Genomic DNA, 16,364 nt, shown 5'->3' on the forward strand with positions numbered 1-16,364 from the left:
AGGGAAGGAGAGCATCCAGGCTTCACCCTGTTCACTGGCCCCAAGAGGCTCCCTGCAGTCTCCCCGGGAAGGAGTTCGGAAGTGTTTGTTTTGGAAATATCCACAGATTGTGGTTCAGACGTGGTGGAGAATTCCACCCAGACATGGTCTTCATTAGGGAATGAGGGAAAGGAGAGAGGTGCAGTAACAAGAGCATCGCGCCCACAGTTAGGGCGACAGGTTACTGTGGGCTAACCGTCAGCTGGGAGCCGCTGTCAGGCTCTGCATCCTTTATCTTACGCATCATCTCTGCATATCCTCCAGGTATGGAAGCTGGAGCCCTTGGGGACTGTGGCCTGATAAGGTCACACAGCCATAGGGCTGAGATTTCAAAGCCGTCTCCCTTCCCCTAAGGTTTGTGGGTGCTGGTGCTGGGGGTAGATGTGGTCGGGTCGCATGCAGCCTTGTGGGCCATGTGGAAGGGCATAAGCCTCATCCTGGGGGCAAGAAGCTGAAGAATCGTTTTAAGAAGGGGGACGGTTGTGTTCAGATGCTGGGATTGAGGGGTGGAAGGGCCAGCGGGGTAGGAGCTTGGGGCCGGGGGCGGGGGCAAGCGGGGTCGGGACATCCTGGGGCGGCCGGGCGGCGGCTCCAGAGGTCAGGGGCTGGCGGGGCAACGGGGCAGGAGGTCGAAGGGCAGTGGGGCTGCTGGACTGGGGTTGGAGCCGTTCGGGAGCGGGTTTGGGCGATGTGGCGGCACTAGGGCGGGGTTCGGGGCCGGAGGGAAGGCGGTTCGGGGGACAGGTTGGGGGTCGGGGCCGACGCGGGGGCGCGGGGGCCTACGCACCATGAGGTAGGAGGTGCTGTCACTAATGTCGGGGTCCGGGGCTCGTAGTCCAAGTTCGGGGGCGCTGCGCGGCTTTGGTTCCAAGGCTGGGTACCGTGGGCCTCCCGCGCCGGAAGTGGAGGCGCGCGCGTCCTTGGAAACGGGGCCGACACCGGTTGCTAGGGCGGCGGCCCTGGGGCGGGACGGCGGCGGCCACGTGACGAGGCGCGGTAGTCGATCGCCGAGCCGGGTAACCGCGCTGGGCTGGAGCGGGGCTGCCATGGGCCTGGGCGCCAGCGCCGAGAGGCCCGCGGGCGGCGCCGAGGGCTTCCACCTGTACGGGGTGAGCGGTCCGCGAGCCGGGGCCGGGCCGGGGTCGGTGGCAGTGGCAGGGTGGGGCCTCCTTCTCGTGGGTCGCCGGCCCCGAGTCGAAGCGGGAGCCCGAGCGTCCAGGGCTGACGCTTTTCCCAAGGGCAGATTGGTCCACGGTGACTGGGTGGACCGGGGGTCAGAGCGACCCGGGGTCGGAATGACGGGTGGACTGGGCCGGGGTGATTGGGTGGACTGGGGGATGGGCTGACCAGGTGGACTCTGGCTGTAGGGGAGCCCGCCTTGCACCCCGCCTGTGGTGCAGTGGGAAAGGCTCCAGGGGTCAGGGTTGGCGAACAAGTTTGAACCAGCTAGAAAGGGTGGGAACATTGGCAGCAGGGGAGGCCCCTGGTGGAACAGTGCAGAAGGCGCGGTGAGGTCCCCTCCGTGTCACAAGGAGGTCTGCATAAGCGGTCTGGGAAAGCGGGGTTCCTAGAGTATGGAGGCGAGGAGGGGCCCACAGCCAGTGGAGGTGTCGGGTGGAGAGCCATACTGGGGGAAGGCGGCTGTAACTTCGGTGAGGACCAGAGGAGGTCTGCCCTAGAGCGCCCCGGGGAAGGACCCCTCTTCTCTTGTGCATAGCCAATGGCTGCTGGGACCCATAAAAAGGCAGGCAGGCTATTTGGGGCCTGGCTTTTGAGTGCCCTGTACTGTGATTGGAGGCTGTCATCAACTATGAGGAGGTCTAAAGAGGGGTTTCCTGGAAGGAAAGAGCTGGACAAGGCCCAGAATTGGCAGGAATTGTGCTTGGAGATGGACATTCTCTAGTGGACGTCATGGTGAGACACCGGACAGAAGAGGTAGACAGTGGAATGCATCCAGCCAGGAGTCTTCCAACAGGCTTGATGGAAGACAGAGGAATTGAGGGTACTGGCAGGAGCAAGGGGTGAGCGGTGGTGGCAGGGGAGACAGGGGTCTGCTGGAGAGGGACCACCAGAGATCAGGGTCCGGAGGTCCTCACTCATGAAAACAAGCCTGTGCTCTGTGGCAGGCAGAGTTCCAGCAGGACACACATCACCCTGTTCCCGTGGAGCTGGTGTTTGGATGTTAGCAGGCGGAGAAGGGTGACACAAAATGTAAGGGGATAGGTGGCAACCACTGCTATGGAGAACGCAAAGCAGGGCAAGGGGTACAGAGTGACCAGTGGCTGCTACTTTGGATAGAGGGGTCAGGAAAGGCCGCGGAACAAGGAGCATTTGCACACACCTCAGGGAAGTGCAGAGCACAGTGCAGGCGGTACATTTGGAAGAAGAGCGCCTTGGGCTGGGTTTGTGCATGTTGTGTTTGAGGCCAGGCCAGGAGGCGAGGCTGCTGTGCATGGAGGGGTGGCTGGTCTGAGGAGGAGACCAGGGAAGAATGAGGCTGGCTGTGTTGTCTGATGATTCGGGCCTTATTCTGAGATCAGAGCTGTGGGGGTTTAATTGGAGGTGTGACTCTAGCTACTTGCATTTTTAAAACTGAAGGGCAAGTGTGCCTCCTTCTGTGAGGACTGGCATTCCCGTGAGGCATGCCCGCTGTGAAGTCCTGTCCTTATGAGCCTGGAGCCATGGACTCCCCAGGAAATGGCTGCTGCAGGGCATAGGGGGGAGCGGGTGCGGGTTGGATCTCCTGGGGCCAGGTTCCTGAGTAACCGAGTGTGTTCCTGTGATGTGAGTAGGGTGGCAACAAGGTGACGTGGCAGGCGTGGCAGGTGTGCAGTGCTGGCACCCGCCCAGCTGTGCAGCGTGTGAGCTGCCCTGGTAACAGTTCCCCGATGGCGAGATAGCTGGAGTGTTGGGACAGCTTCCGGGTCAGTGTCATACTTCCCAGTGGGGAGCAGCCAGAAGGCTGTGCTTGTTGCGGGGTGGGGGTGTGGTGGGCCGCCATGTACTTATTTCTGCTGTAGAGCCACAGTGATGGCCAAGCCCTGGGGCATGGGCCATAGAGTACAGCCAATGGAGGACAAGGCCATTGGAGAAGGGGTGGAGTTGCTGAGCCTGGGGCTGGGGGGCCTGAGCCCCTGGACCTCTGTGGTGGTGGAGGGCAGCCGACACAGTGTTGATGAGGGTAGCACTAGCCTCAGGAGCAGGGCCCTGGGCTGAGGGAGGTGGATTGGGTTGGAAGTGGCCCTGAGCCGGGAGGAGCACCTCCCCACAAGCTCTCCCTGGTTAACTGCCCTATGGTTTTCCGGACACCTTGTCCTTCTTTCCCTTGAAGGGAGGTGGGAGGGCTCAGAGCACCCCGTAGCAGGGCCTCCAGACCAGGCAGGCTGGGGCTGGAACTGGTTTCTGGGCTCACTCTCATCAACGGCCGTGGCAGCTTCTGGAGGTGGCAAGCAGAGACTTAGCTGGTGACACTACCCAGAGAGGCCGGGCGAATTGGCCTTGATCCAAAGGTTCGGTGGTAAGCTCTCCTTCAGCGTGGGGCATCGAAGAGTGGCAGGGCTGCTGGGTGGCATAGCACCCCTTTGAGGCACCCAGGATCTGAGGCCATGTGAGTCCTGTGCCCCTGGGCTTGACTAATGCCTGTCCAGCATCGGGTGCTCACAGCCAAAGGCCTGAGGGTGTGAGACCTGGGACAGAGGTCATTGTATTGTTTGAGCGAGGCTCTATAAGTGGGCCTTTGCGGTGGAGTTCCACTGAGGCTGCAAGGCTAGTTGCTGTGAGCTCAGGGCAGGGCCGGAGCACTTACGGCTGGCATGGCTCCTGGAGACACCCTAGGCTGGGGGGTGGGCACCAGGCTCAGGCCCAGTCCTGTTCCTGGGTCTGCTGTGGTGTGCACCCACTCCTCAGCAGCTCCTACTGCCTGCTGGCCTGGGCCCGGCCTGGCCCGGCCTGTCAGCATGGTCAGGACCCTCTGGGGTCTGGCCACAGCTGCCTCCTGAGCCCAGCCCTGCTGTCCTCCGCCTGTGCCACCCTTCTGTGCACAGCTCTGCCTTTTTGGTAAGGCACCTCTGGGTTCCTGGCAGCCCCAGCCCAGCCCTCTGTGGGCAGCAGCACCGTGGCTGTGGCCTGTGCCCATGTGGCCTCCTGGTAGCCCCAAGGCTACCTTGGTTCTCCTGAGGCGTCTCTGGAAGCGTGGTCTGTGGATGGCAAACAGGAAAGAGCCCTTTATCTAAAGGAAAATGTGTGCCCAGGAAGGGCTTGGGAGGTGGTGGACTGGCCCTGGTGTGCCCACGTGGTGTACGTCCTCCCCGGGACATGGCATGCTGGTGTCTCCTAAGCCTGGGGGTGGGAAGCTTTGCAGAGAGTCCCAGGGCTGGCGCGGTGACTGTGGCCTCTGCCGTGGGACAGGTGCAGGAGAACTCCCCAGCCCAGCAGGCCGGCCTGGAGCCCTACTTCGACTTCATCATCACCATCGGGCACTCGCGACTGGTGAGGCTCCATGACCCTGCCTCTGCCGTGCACATCCTGGCCTGGGGGAGGCCCCCCACCAGGGCTGTGTGCTGTGAGTGGCACCCCTGCTCCAGCTCCTGCCCTACGTGGGGGCCCTGGAGTCAGTGTGCTGTCCCCACAGAATAAGGAGAACGACACGCTGAAGGCCCTGCTGAAGGCCAATGTGGAAAAGCCCGTGAAGCTTCAGGTGTTCAGCACCAAGACCATGAAGGTGCGGGAGGTGGAGGTGGTGCCTAGCAACATGTGGGGCGGCCAGGGCCTGCTGGGCGCCAGCGTGCGCTTCTGCAGCTTCCGCCGGGCCAGTGAGCACGTGTGGCGGGTGCTGGTGAGTGTCTGGGCAAGGGGGTGGTGGGAGGGGTTCGCCTTCATGACCAGTGCCCAGTCCCCTGCTGAGCACAGCTGGTCGTCCCTGAGGGCACCCTGCTGCTTTCAGCATCAGGCTTGCTCACCTTCCACCTCGGGCCCCTAGGCTGGGACGAGACCCCGCCTGCTGCTGGGGCGGCTGCTGCTCTGGGTCTTCCCAGGGAAGCTTTGTCATCTCCCAGCGGCGTGTTCTTTCCCTAGGTGCTGGGATGGGACTGTAGTGAGTCTCGGGGAGGGGGCTGTCCCAGGCGCTGCTTCAGTATCTGTTCACACAACACGTACGTCTGCTGACGTGCCAGGCTCTGAGCTTGGTCCTTCCGGCTTGGAGGACAGAGGACAGGGTCCTGCATGCTCCCCGGAAGGCAGCTCCCCTGCCCTCCTGGTCCAGTGGCAAGGCCTGGCTCGGCTCTCTCCCAGGATGTGGAGCCCTCCTCGCCTGCCTCCCTCGCTGGCCTGCACCCCTACACAGACTATGTGGTTGGCTCAGACCAGATCCTCCAGGAGGTGAGGAATACGCAGTCCCCAAGCCTGGGTGGGGTGGAGAGGCCTCCTTTTTGGGGCTTCCAGTTCTGGCGTGGGGGCAGAGCTCAGACACGGTGTTTGTCATAGTCCGAGGACTTCTTTTCGCTCATCGAGTCCCACGAGGGGAGGCTCTTGAAGCTGATGGTTTACAGCTCTGAGTCCGACTCCTGCCGGGAGGTGACTGTAACTCCCAACGCAGCCTGGGGTGGAGAGGGCAGGTACTCTGGGGTCTCAGGGCTGCAGGGTGGGCCTAGGTGGAGGCTGAGTGGGCCTGGCCAGTGGGTGTGCTGAGGCCGGTGGTTGGTCCAGGAGGCAGGCTTTCAGCCCCTTCCGTGCCATGGTGGGTGGGGTGGCAGAGGACAGGGAGGGCTGTGGGGTGACTCTGGACTGAATGTTTCTGCCTTTGGCAGTTTGGGGTGTGGTATCGGCTATGGATACCTGCACCGGATCCCAACTCAGCCCCCCAGCCACCACAAGAAGCCACCCAGTGCATCACCACCTGTACCCACCGCCCAGGAATCTCCTGCCCTTCCGTGCCCAGAGACAGGCTCCAGGCAGGGTGACTATGTGGAGGTATGGGGGGAGCATCTGCCTGCTGGGGAGGAGGAGGGCTCCGTGTGGGCAGAGGGGCTCCCAGCAGGGGAAAGAGAAGGTCTGCAGGCTGCCCTCACCAGGAGTCATTGCAAAGTCCATCCTCTGGGTCCCGGTGGGAGCAGGTGGCCCCACCTGGGACAGTGACACCCACTTGGGTCTGCAGGTGAGGGTAGCGGTGAGTTACTGGTTGTCAGTTCTATTTCATGGGTAGGAAACTGAGGCTCAGAGGTGGTCAGAGCCCTCCTCTGAGGCTCTGAATCTGGCAAAGCTGGCTTGGGGCTGGACCTGCCTTCATCCTGCTGAGCAGGTCACCTGAGTGCCTTTGGGCACTGGGTTGGTGCCAGGAGGCGGAGGGGACTGCTCTCCCATCATGGTGGTATTCAAAGGCCCTCTTTTTTCGGGGGTCATTGCTGGAGCCTGGCCAGGGGGGTACCTGGGGCTCCCCAGCCGAGCAGGAAGTGCTCCTCCGTGTCAGCACCACAGGGAGGCCAGCAGGCTGCCTGCCTCCATGTTCCCTGTGGTGCTTGCGGGCATGTGTGAGCTGGGGCAGGTTGCGCTGCCCTGTCGCTGCCCACTCCTGTCCTCTCTTCTGCCCTGGCTCCCCTAGGCTTTTCTGCAGGCACCTGGCTCCCCTGGGGAGGGACAGCTTCCTGAGCCTGGGAGTCCTGGCCGTGGTGCTCCAGACTTTGGAGGACTTCCATGTGGCCTGGAGACCCCTCTCCAGCCCCCACCTCCAGTACAGCGAGTCATGGACCCAGGTAGCACACAGGCCCTGGGTGGGCTGAGGAACCCACCGCCAGGGTGCCGATGTGGGTCCCGGGCTGGGTGCTGCACTCTGGCAGGATTCAAACTGCTGTTGGATGCACTGACCCTGATCTTATATATGCCGGAGGATTGCAGGTGGTCCAATCCAGTGTACAGTCCAGAGAAGAGGGCCTGCTCGGGTCACACGTGCTGGGCACAGAGCAGGGTCTGGGTTCACTGCTGTCTCCCGTGATGCCTAGCCTCAGACCCTTGCCTTGCTTTCCTCAGAAACAGGCAGTGGGAGGTCACTTCGGGGGTGGGAGTGGTCATCACCATGGGCTGAGGAGGTTCGTCTCAGAGTAGGTCAGATGTCACCAGACCGCATCTCTCCCCTAGGTTTCCTGGACGTGTCGGGCATCTCCCTCTTGGACAGCAGCAATGCCAGTGTCTGGCCCAGCCTGCCCTCTGCCTCTGAGCTGACGTCCACAGCTGTCTCACCCTCAGGGCCAGAAGACATCTGCTCCAGCAGCGGTTCTCAGCGTGGTGGTGAGTGCCTGGCACCTTCAGGCACTTTCTGGTTGTTGGGAAGGCTGCCCTGTTTCTCAGACGGGTTGGTGGCTGGCCTGGTGGCATACAGCCACATAAGGCATTTGTACGTTAGTGCTCCCTCCTGAATCAGTGATGGGGTGGGAGCTGGGAGTAGTGGGGTTCCTGCCCCAAGCCACACTGGCTCCCTCAGCCCCATCCTGTTTTCCAGGTGAGGCCACATGGTCTGGGTCAGAGTTTGAGGTCTCCTTCCCAGACAGCCCAGGCGCACAGGCCCAGTCAGACCACCTGCCTCAGCTGAGCCTGCCCGACAGCCTCACCTCTGCAGTCTCACCGGAAGATGGGCTGTCTGCCGAGCTGCTCGAAGCTCAGGCTGAGGAGGAGCCGGCAAGCACTGAGAGCCCAGAGAGCCCAGATTTGGGGGCAGAGGTTGAGGGAGTGGCCATCCAGGGCCAGCCCTCTGCCCCTGAATAATGCCCTGGGCTATGACCCGACCCCTGCTGGTATCTCATGAGGGATGTGGGGGGACAGCTCAGGCCACACTGCGGCCCAGCCTCCAGTGAGGTGCAGGGGGTGGGGCTTTTGTGTCCACTCAGACCCTACCGGTCTCCAAGACATGACCTCCCAGCATTAATTCTGCCTGATGGTCCTGGCTTTTGGGGAATGTCAAAGAAGTCCTTTTGGGGTTAGTGGGGCCCGAATAAGTTTGCAGGAGCTGGGGTGGGAGAGGATTCTTTGCTGCTCCAGCAGAGCAGTAAGCAGCCATGTACCTTAGGTCCAGTGCTTGATCTGGTCACTGTGGCTGCCAGGTGTGAAGAGGGGGAGAGGGAGGGAAGGCTGGTATGGACGTGTGCTCATCACTCAGCAGGGCCCCCCTTCAAGTCCTGCATCGCTCAGCCAGCCCTGCTGTCCTGGAAGGTCCCCAGGCCCTGGGACGCCTGAAGCTCCAATCAGTGTCTCCTGTCATGTGCCCTCATCACCATGTCACACTACACAGTTGGAGGGAATGGCAGTGACCTTGGCTCTTCCTGGGGTCGGGGGGCTGGAAATTCCTGGTTGGTCAGCAGACTCACCTGTGGTTGGACCACAGTTCTTCCCTGGGGCCTACAGCCCACAGTGCTAGCATCTCCAGGGGTACTCCTGTCTGCTCCCAAACGTCCTCAGCCATCTCTTCTACATATATAGGGCACCCAGCTAGCCCCAGTATTGAATCCAAGATGGCAGTTTTAAGTTCACCACCTAGGCAGACTAGAGCTGGTCCACCCGATGGATCTCTCCATGCACAGCTCCCACCCCGAGGGGGAGTGAGGAGCCTAGACCAGGGTGGGAGGGGCTCTTTTGCTCTCCCCTTAGCATTGAGGGAGGCTATCCCCTCCGGTGTCTTGGGAACGTAAGGCCAGGTTGGATCTTCCGCTCAGGAGGAGGGCTCTATCCTGGGCAGCCCCCATCCCACAGTCCTCTCCAGGCGTGGAGTCCCTCACCTTCTTACTGTGAAAGCCGCTCTGGCCTCTTCTAGCCTCTACCAAGTTGGAAGTTCCACCTTTCCCCGCTCATTTGTACTGTCCACACCTACCAGGGACTCGGCTCTGCTAGGCCCATAGAACGAGGGCTGGCTGCTCTGGGGGCGTGGGCCAGGCGTATTAGCAAACGCTTCGAGTTTCTCGTGTGGTGACTGTGTTAGAAGCAAGCCCTTGTCCAGCCTACCCCAGTGGCTGAGCAGCCGCAGGACAGGCAGGCACTGTGCCCAAAGCCGCTCTTGGTACCTGGTTCCTGGATAGTTGGGGAGCCCGGTGCCCATCTGCAGGAACCCAGGAAGTAGAAGGGAATCTCATCTCAGCCTGACCCAAAACCACCCTCACCAGGTGTCCTGCACTCCCCCCCATTACGCACATGCAGAAGCGAACACATTCCCCTACCTAAACTAGGGACAGTGGATGGCAATGTTAATTATTTCCAAGGTACACAGAACTAGGAGTTTCTTGCTTTCTCTGTAATCTGCTATGAAGGAAAATGATAGGTGAAAAATAAACATATCACTTCAAAATATTTTAACTAAAGCCTTTATTCTATACAACTGTGAAATACAGATTTTACCCTGGTGGCACTGCAGACTGTCAAATTTTTTGGAAACTTACTGGTTTGACTGGAGGAAAAAAAAGTATAACCATGCTGGGTCAGACCTGATGGGGGCTGTGCAGCACCCATGGGGCTCGGCTCAGGGCGGACCGGCCCAGCTGCATCCGTCCCTTCAACCAGTGGCTCCTTGCAAACAACTGAGGGCTGGTAAATGAGTTTTTTTGTTTTTTTTTTCATTAATTCACAACTATTACTAAAAAATGTGCACCAAAAGTGCACTGTTGTATCCAACAGATAGAAAGGATTTTTTAAAAAAGCTGGCTGCTCTTGTAAGGGAGAAAGACTCATGGGAAGATGGCATGTCTTTGCTCCCTTCTTCCAAGTGCCAGAGGCAATGGCCTTTTTGGAGGAGGCTGCCTGCCTGGAGGGATTATGTCTCTACAGTTGTGTAGATCAGAATGTCTCCAACAGCGAGGTCTGGATCCAGGCTCACCCACTGCCTCCCACTGGGCCTGTGAAGATGCACAGAAGACCCCCATCCCTTCCACAGTCCCTGCCATGGGCACAGGGACACAAGCTTGGAGGGAGCTGCCCACTGAAGGCACTTGGGCTCTGGCCTCACCCCAGCTCGTCCCCTGCAGTTTGGGGGGCCATCACTCCAAACACAAGTGACCTTTGCGGCGAACCCAAAGCATGTTTTTCTGCCAAAAGTTGAAGTGTTCATCCCTAATAAGTTATGGTCTGTACAAGATCCAAGTGATTCTAGGAAAGCTTAGACAGAACAGTGAACAGAAATCTGGATGTAGGTACAACAAAAACCACATGAGACTTTGAAAAAACAAGTATGTATATATGTATACTTCCAGGATATGAGCATCAAATCCATTCACTGTGATGTCCTTTTCCTCTGACACCATATATGTTAGGTAGCATGTAAATGAAGTCCAAATTTCATCGTGGCCTTAAGTGTTAAATGGTGTCATGCTTTTGACCCAGAGTAAGAACCTGTGTCATCTGGCTTTGCCTGTAAATAAAAGGACACAGTGGAGGAAGTGGAACAGCTGCGTGTCCCTGTTGGTGCAGAATAACCTGCAGCGTGGGGCAGCCTTGCTGGGCACGTGTCAGGTGAGCGCTAGTCTGGGAGTCCATGCGCTATGATCCAGCACCTGGGATTTCAACACATCTTTCTGCAGGAACACATCTGAGATGCCATTTGAGCACAAACCCAACAGTCACTATTTACTGTGAAATGGGTTGGCTCTTGAATTGTGCAACAGCAAATTCCTATTAAAAATAACTCTTGAATGGTGAAAACTGTTTTAATGACAAACTAGGAAAAAGCCCTCATAGGTACTGCACGCATGGAATGTACTCTCAGCAGCTACAGAGTGCCTGGGTTTGAAGTTGAAACACAGTGACAGGTGTGACCCTACCCGTGTCTCTAACAAGTGCTAACAAAGATGAGGTCCTCTGAAACGAGAGGAGGAAGCAGTCTGCGCTGGCCTGCCGTCAGTTCTCTGTACATCTCACAAGACAGTCTGTGCAGGGGCTCTTCTGCCCTGCTGCTCTCCTCCCAGGGGACAGCTTAATCTACACAAGGAGAGTGGTTCCTAGTTACATCTCAGATAGTCACTGCAACTCAGAGACTCTCACCAAACTGGCCGTGAGCGGTCTCGCTCTGTCGGGGCTCAGCAGCCTGGTCATAAATGAACACCCGGGAACGCCGGCTGAGCCCTCACATGGCCTTCTGGCGGTAATGCAGGGTGAGGTCACCACCACTCTTCCATATGAAGTGTTTCACTGTTCGAAGGTCCATATTTGGATCCAAAACCTGAACAGCAAAATGTGAAGAATAAACAATGTCAAAGCCTCTAGCATCCAAGATCCTCCTTGTTAACTCAGGGACTCTGCCCAGGAGAGCTGACTGTCCTCTCACCCACACCTGGCAGCTGCTCTTGCTGCCACAACTGCCATGTGCGCACGCAGGCGTGAGCTGGAGCAGCAGCAAGGGCAGCTGGTGTGGCTCGGCCAGAAATGCCACCGTCAGCCATTCGGCTGCAGAAACGCCTTGGGTGCATCTTTATAAGAGAGCTCCACATCAGGTTGTAAACTAACACAACAGATGCTGCTCGGCCAATCGAGATGATCCTTTGTCTTTCTCTTGTCATAAAAAAGAATGCCTCAGCACATTCTGTGAGTATCTGAATCTCCATGGCCCTTTCTCAAAGACTTCCCCGGAAGTGAACACACGGTTTTAGGACAGGGCCTCACTGACAAGTGGCAGACCCAGTGCTCCTTTGTCTCTCTAAATGCAGAAGCCCCTGAAAAGCAAAGACTGGGGGATCATGATCACACTAATTTATTTAACTCTCTGAGCACCAGCATGGAGAAATGAGACTGACCTGGTCCTGGCATAAAAGTTCAATTTTCTCCTCTGCCAGCACAGCAATATCCTCTTCCTTTTCCTGTTCTCCTGGTTTTTCATTACTTGAAGAGCTAGTGGTTTGAGACTCATTATCCAAGTTGATGATTTTCTCATAAACATGTTCCATGACTTTCCGGACCTGGAGCATGTCACTCGCAGAAAGTCTATCTCTATAAAAAGCAAGGGCGGATTGTGACATCAGGAAATCACTAATACTATCTCTTTCATGTTTTTTGGTGTTAACATTTGATAAAAACATACCTTAGAAACATAAACCAATAAATGTGTTTAGTCATTGTAATTCATTCATAGAATTGCCTACAAATTTCCAGTGTCCTCCTAAGATACCTTATGTGCAACTGAGTTAAATACGTATCCTTAAAACTGACATGTGCATGAAGAATGGCCTTGGTTTCTGCCCCCGAAGACCCCCAGAGCAGGGGCAGACCACAGGCTCCTGGAAGTGCAGCCCCAGTGCCTGCCAGGCCCCACTGCACTTGGTGCTCATTTCTCCCACAACCTCAAGCCAACCACTGCCTGAGCTGCAGACTCAACCTGGCAGCAGGCTGGGAATCCCAGCTGGATGTCCCACAGACACCACGTCAAACTCTACATGTCCAAAACTAGATTCATCTGTTTCCTCACCCCCAAATCTACTTTTCCCGTATCTCTGATGTCAGTTAATAATGGTCAGATCAAGTAGCTCAGGTTCAAACTCTGAAAGCCATCTTGGACATTAGCCATTAAATATAGGTAAAGTATTTAGGCTTGATTTAAAGTAACCCAGAGTGTGTGTGTGTGCACTAGCACGCGTGCATGTGTGCTCAGGCAGGTGGGTGGGAGGGTAGAGTTACATGCAGATGAAGCAAACTGCTTAGCCATGAGTGGACAATTACTGAAGCTGATGAACGCTTTGCATGTTTGGAGTTACCCTGACAAAAGATTTTAAAGCCTTCCTGAGTTTACTTGCTAAGATTATACCAATCAAATCTCTAATTTCCTTCCCACCATCCCTCCATCCTATACTGCAGCTACACAAGTCCTCACTAGTTGTCACTATCTTGAAGGCCTGCCTTCAAGCCTTTCTGGAAAGTTCCAGCCAAAATACATTTCTTTCCCTATAAAAGCAGTTATACACAGACTGTGTCCTAAACTATGAATTACGGCAAGAGATAAAAATCCATGTCTTACTTACTTTTGAACATCTGCAGCCTACCCCAAGTAGGTATTTGGTAAATAGTTAAACTGTATAAACTTTCAATATTATAAAACTAGCCTTAGATCTAGTACTTACCTTTTTGTTATTAAAAGCAACCATAAGGAATAAGAAGCCTGGTAATTAATTAGATCAAGGCATCATATGACACCACATTTACTTACTTTTTTAAGGTTTTTGCTCCCGAAGATGCATGAGGTTGGAGGTAGAAAGGAATTTTGTTGAATTTGGGCATATTTTTCTGAAATATTAAAAGTAAAAAAAATATAATAGTTCTGTTAGCTGATAAAATGGTGTCAACAGGAAAAACATGATTCACAAGTTAATTGTTATTTTACATTTAAAAGTGACTTCCTATAAAATTTATAGTAAGCTATGAAATTAACCAAGTTAGCCTTAGAGAAAATGGGTCAGAAAAGTGTAACATTTCATTTTGTAACAAAAGATATGTGAAGACAAGTCACATGTCAGGGGTGACACAGGGCTGCCGCCCGGCTCTTCTCAAATCACAATTCAAGGCATTAAAGGGAACAAAGTTTATTTTAATTCTTTAAGTTATGCAAACCTAAATCTCAATTCTACATTAAAATATTGGGGCTGATATCTAAAGGCCCAAACAAAAAATTAAGTGTCTTGAGAGAAACCCATGATGTTCACCTTTGAGCAAAAGGGCACACTGCATGCAGATGAGGCTCACCACCCAGCACAAGGGCCAAGCAGGCTCTCCCACTTTCCTTCCTTCCCTCTGACATCAAAGTGAGGTCGGAGGGTTTAAGCAAGAGTGGAAACTTCAGCCAGCCACCTAGATGTCTACCATGAAGTAAATCACATACTTACTAGATGAAGGATAAAATTAACTGGTCATCTTTGATCTGGGTATTAATCCCCTCCGAGCCTCCATGTCATATCCTGTCTACATGTCTCCTTTCAGGAATAAGCCATAGGCTGAAAATCAGCAATTCATCCAGGTGAGCTTCACACTAAAGGAAGTAGTGGTTTATGGGGAGCTCGGGCTGACCACAGAATATTCATATCCACCAGGTGTCACACTAGCTTCAAGTTCCTGGAGGAACCTCTGGGACAGACAACTAATGTTCTGAGGGTTCTAGAGATTAAATCTCTTTTCATACGGCTTTAGTAATATACAAAATGGGTCAATAGCACATGAGAGTCTAGAAACAGACCCATGTGAATAAGGAAATCTAGTATATGATAAAGATACCATTTCAAATTAGTAAGAAAAGGACAGATTATTCAATAAATTGTGTTGGCACATTGGCTATCCATTTGGAGAAAGTTAGCTTCCTACTTCATACCAAACAATAAATTCTAATAGAGGAAAGATTTAGATATAAACAATTATTATAAACATACTAGAAGAGAATGTGGGAGAACATTTGTGCTACTTTGGCATGGAGAATATCTAAGCAAAACATCAAACTCAGAGCCATTAAGGTTCAATCTGATTATAATAAAAATTAAAAATTCTGCCCAGCAAAAGACACCAGGAACAAAGTACAATTTCAACTGAGAGGCATATATAGTCAAAGGGTTAATGTTCAACATGAAGAACTCCTACAAACTGGTAAGAAAGACAAATACTCCCAACCCTGTCACCAAATGAGCAGAGAATACAAACAGGCACTTCATGGAAGAATCACCAATGGCCCATGCCTGTCTACAAGCACAGATCAAAAGTACACAGGTTGGTGAGGATGCAGGGTGCAGGTGTAAACTGGCACTGCCTCTGTGGAGGGCATTTGGCAGTATCTGTCAAAATTTAAATGTGCATACTCTTTGATCCAGCAATTCCACTTGTAGGAATTTATCCTAAAAAGATGTATGTACCAGGATGTCCACTGAAGCATTGTTTGTAATAGAAGACACTGGAAACAACCTAAATGTCCATTACTAGGGCCTGTTAAATAAAGTATAGAACATTTATGTAACGGAATACTGTACAGTCACTAAAAAGGAATGATCCACACGTACAGACATGAAAAGATGTCCAAGACATATTTTTAAGTGAAAAAAACCCCAGAAAACAAACACAAAAACCACCCCAAACCCAAGTTGTAGAGCAATATGTAAAACAGATTTTATACAAAATAAATGGTACATATAGATAAGATATATATATATATACACACATGTGTATGCATAGAAAAAAAGTGCTGATGGCTCTGCATTCCAACTCTTAATGGTTACCACCTCTGGGAAGAAGGGTAAGGAGTGAATGGGAGAGAAGGACTAGGAAAGGGGTGGGAGCTTCACTTTATTCCTTTACTATTTTCTTCAATAAGCATACAACATTCTTGTAATTAAAAACCAACAGATAGAACCAGATAAACAGTTATCAATACTTCTGTAACTTTGGAACCACAGGGAAGAGGACTCCACTTGGCAGTTTAGCTCTTGTTAAGGTTCAAGATTACACAGTCCAAAGAGTTCTTGACTGCGCAATTTGGAAACATAAAAGGCAAAGTGGGAGTGGAGGGCACTCACATCCACAGTGATGTCAATTGCCCACTGCGGCGCCGTCTCGTTAAGAAGCACTGACTCAGTCTCGCCCCCGGAGTCTCGGCACAGCAGCCTGAACAGAATCCACAGGGGGCAAGTGAACAGTAAGCATAGAGGACAAAATCACTGTCAACCCGCATCAGAGGACCCAGCGTGTTCTTTCAGGACAACCCCACTCAACAGCCGAGAAGCGAAGCACAGTCAGGCAGAATGGCTTCCTCAGCTAAGGACAGCAGGCCCTAACACTCAGGCCCCAGGTGCTGAGGCCAGGCATACCCTACTGCTGCCTCTCGGGGCCCTTGGTGATAACAGGAAACCAGGTCCAGGCAAAGCATGCGAGAAAGGCCCTGCCAGTACTGCGGTGCTCAGCACAGGCCTCCCACAGAGGGCCAGGGTGATTTTGGCAACCACACTCTCAGGAAAGCACATAAAGGATGTGAATTCTGTGCTCAAGGGCCAGACAAGTACTTTTCTTACTACTAACCTTACAGAAGAGTCTAGTGAGCTCTCCCCTGTGACTCCAGAGGCCAACCTTGCTGGCAAGCTGGAGGCAAAGCCAGTCTAGCTCTTCCCTGAAGGGCTGCGAAGAGCCTTGTGCCTCAGGTTGGGCCACTGTTAGACACAAGACTTCCCAGGAGCAGCCCAGTCCATCCTCAGGGAAGTCTCCTACACTGATGCTGTCTTTTGGGCAGGGACTTCTGGTGGGGCCATCACCCCCTGGCCCTGTCAGTCATGCTGGCTAACTGAGAGAAAGTAAGTTCCTGCAGAAACCACTAGAGAAGCTGCCTGGAAGCAAGGTATTGACCTTGC

The 16,364-nt window shown here is 54.1% G+C and overlaps 2 protein-coding genes across 8 annotated transcripts in view; one reads left to right on the forward strand and one right to left on the reverse strand.

Annotated features, from left to right (window-relative positions):
* Positions 1–996: 996 nt before the first annotated feature.
* GORASP1 (golgi reassembly stacking protein 1) lies at positions 997–9,363 on the forward strand. Of its 4 annotated transcripts, none has more exons than XM_036921671.2 (9): positions 997–1,148; positions 4,447–4,527; positions 4,670–4,873; positions 5,245–5,415; positions 5,521–5,651; positions 5,844–6,006; positions 6,635–6,785; positions 7,168–7,317; positions 7,529–9,363. In XM_036921671.2, the coding sequence occupies exons 1-9, from the start codon at positions 1,086–1,088 to the stop codon at positions 7,789–7,791; spliced, it is 1,377 nt and encodes a 458-aa protein (XP_036777566.2). In that variant the 5' UTR covers positions 997–1,085; the 3' UTR covers positions 7,792–9,363. The 4 variants fall into 4 exon arrangements, with proteins under 4 accessions (XP_036777566.2, XP_036777569.2, XP_036777570.2 ...); XM_036921674.2 differs by having other exon boundaries at positions 5,329–5,415; XM_036921675.2 differs by having other exon boundaries at positions 4,670–4,759; positions 5,329–5,415.
* Positions 9,362–16,364, reverse strand: part of WDR48 (WD repeat domain 48) — a 43,146-nt gene continuing 36,143 nt past the window's right edge. For 3 of the 4 annotated variants that reach the window (XM_036921669.2, XM_036921668.2, XM_057492004.1), the window contains 4 exons: positions 15,540–15,627; positions 13,199–13,275; positions 11,796–11,988; positions 9,362–11,224 (listed from right to left, as the gene is read on the reverse strand). In XM_036921669.2, the coding sequence (XP_036777564.1) occupies positions 11,129–11,224; positions 11,796–11,988; positions 13,199–13,275; positions 15,540–15,627 (454 nt within the window). In that variant the 3' untranslated portion in view covers positions 9,362–11,128. Of the gene's footprint in view, positions 11,225–11,795; positions 11,989–13,198; positions 13,276–13,871; positions 14,015–15,539; positions 15,628–16,364 lie in introns of those variants that run through there. The other variant, XM_036921670.2, reaches the window with a different exon arrangement.

Source organism: Manis pentadactyla, chromosome 14 (assembly GCF_030020395.1).
Source record: "Manis pentadactyla isolate mManPen7 chromosome 14, mManPen7.hap1, whole genome shotgun sequence".
In the NCBI taxonomy this organism is placed as follows: domain Eukaryota; kingdom Metazoa; phylum Chordata; class Mammalia; order Pholidota; family Manidae; genus Manis; species Manis pentadactyla.

Coding starts and splice junctions, on each gene's coding strand:
- GORASP1 (XM_036921671.2), top strand. CDS start 1,086: ATGGGCCTGGGCGCCAGCGCCGAGAGGCCCGCGGGCGGCGCCGAGGGC. Junction 4,874..5,244: donor AGCACGTGTGGCGGGTGCTG/GTGAGTGTCTGG, acceptor CTTGGAGGACAG/AGGACAGGGTCCTGCATGCT. Junction 5,652..5,843: donor GCCTGGGGTGGAGAGGGCAG/GTACTCTGGGGT, acceptor TGCCTTTGGCAG/TTTGGGGTGTGGTATCGGCT.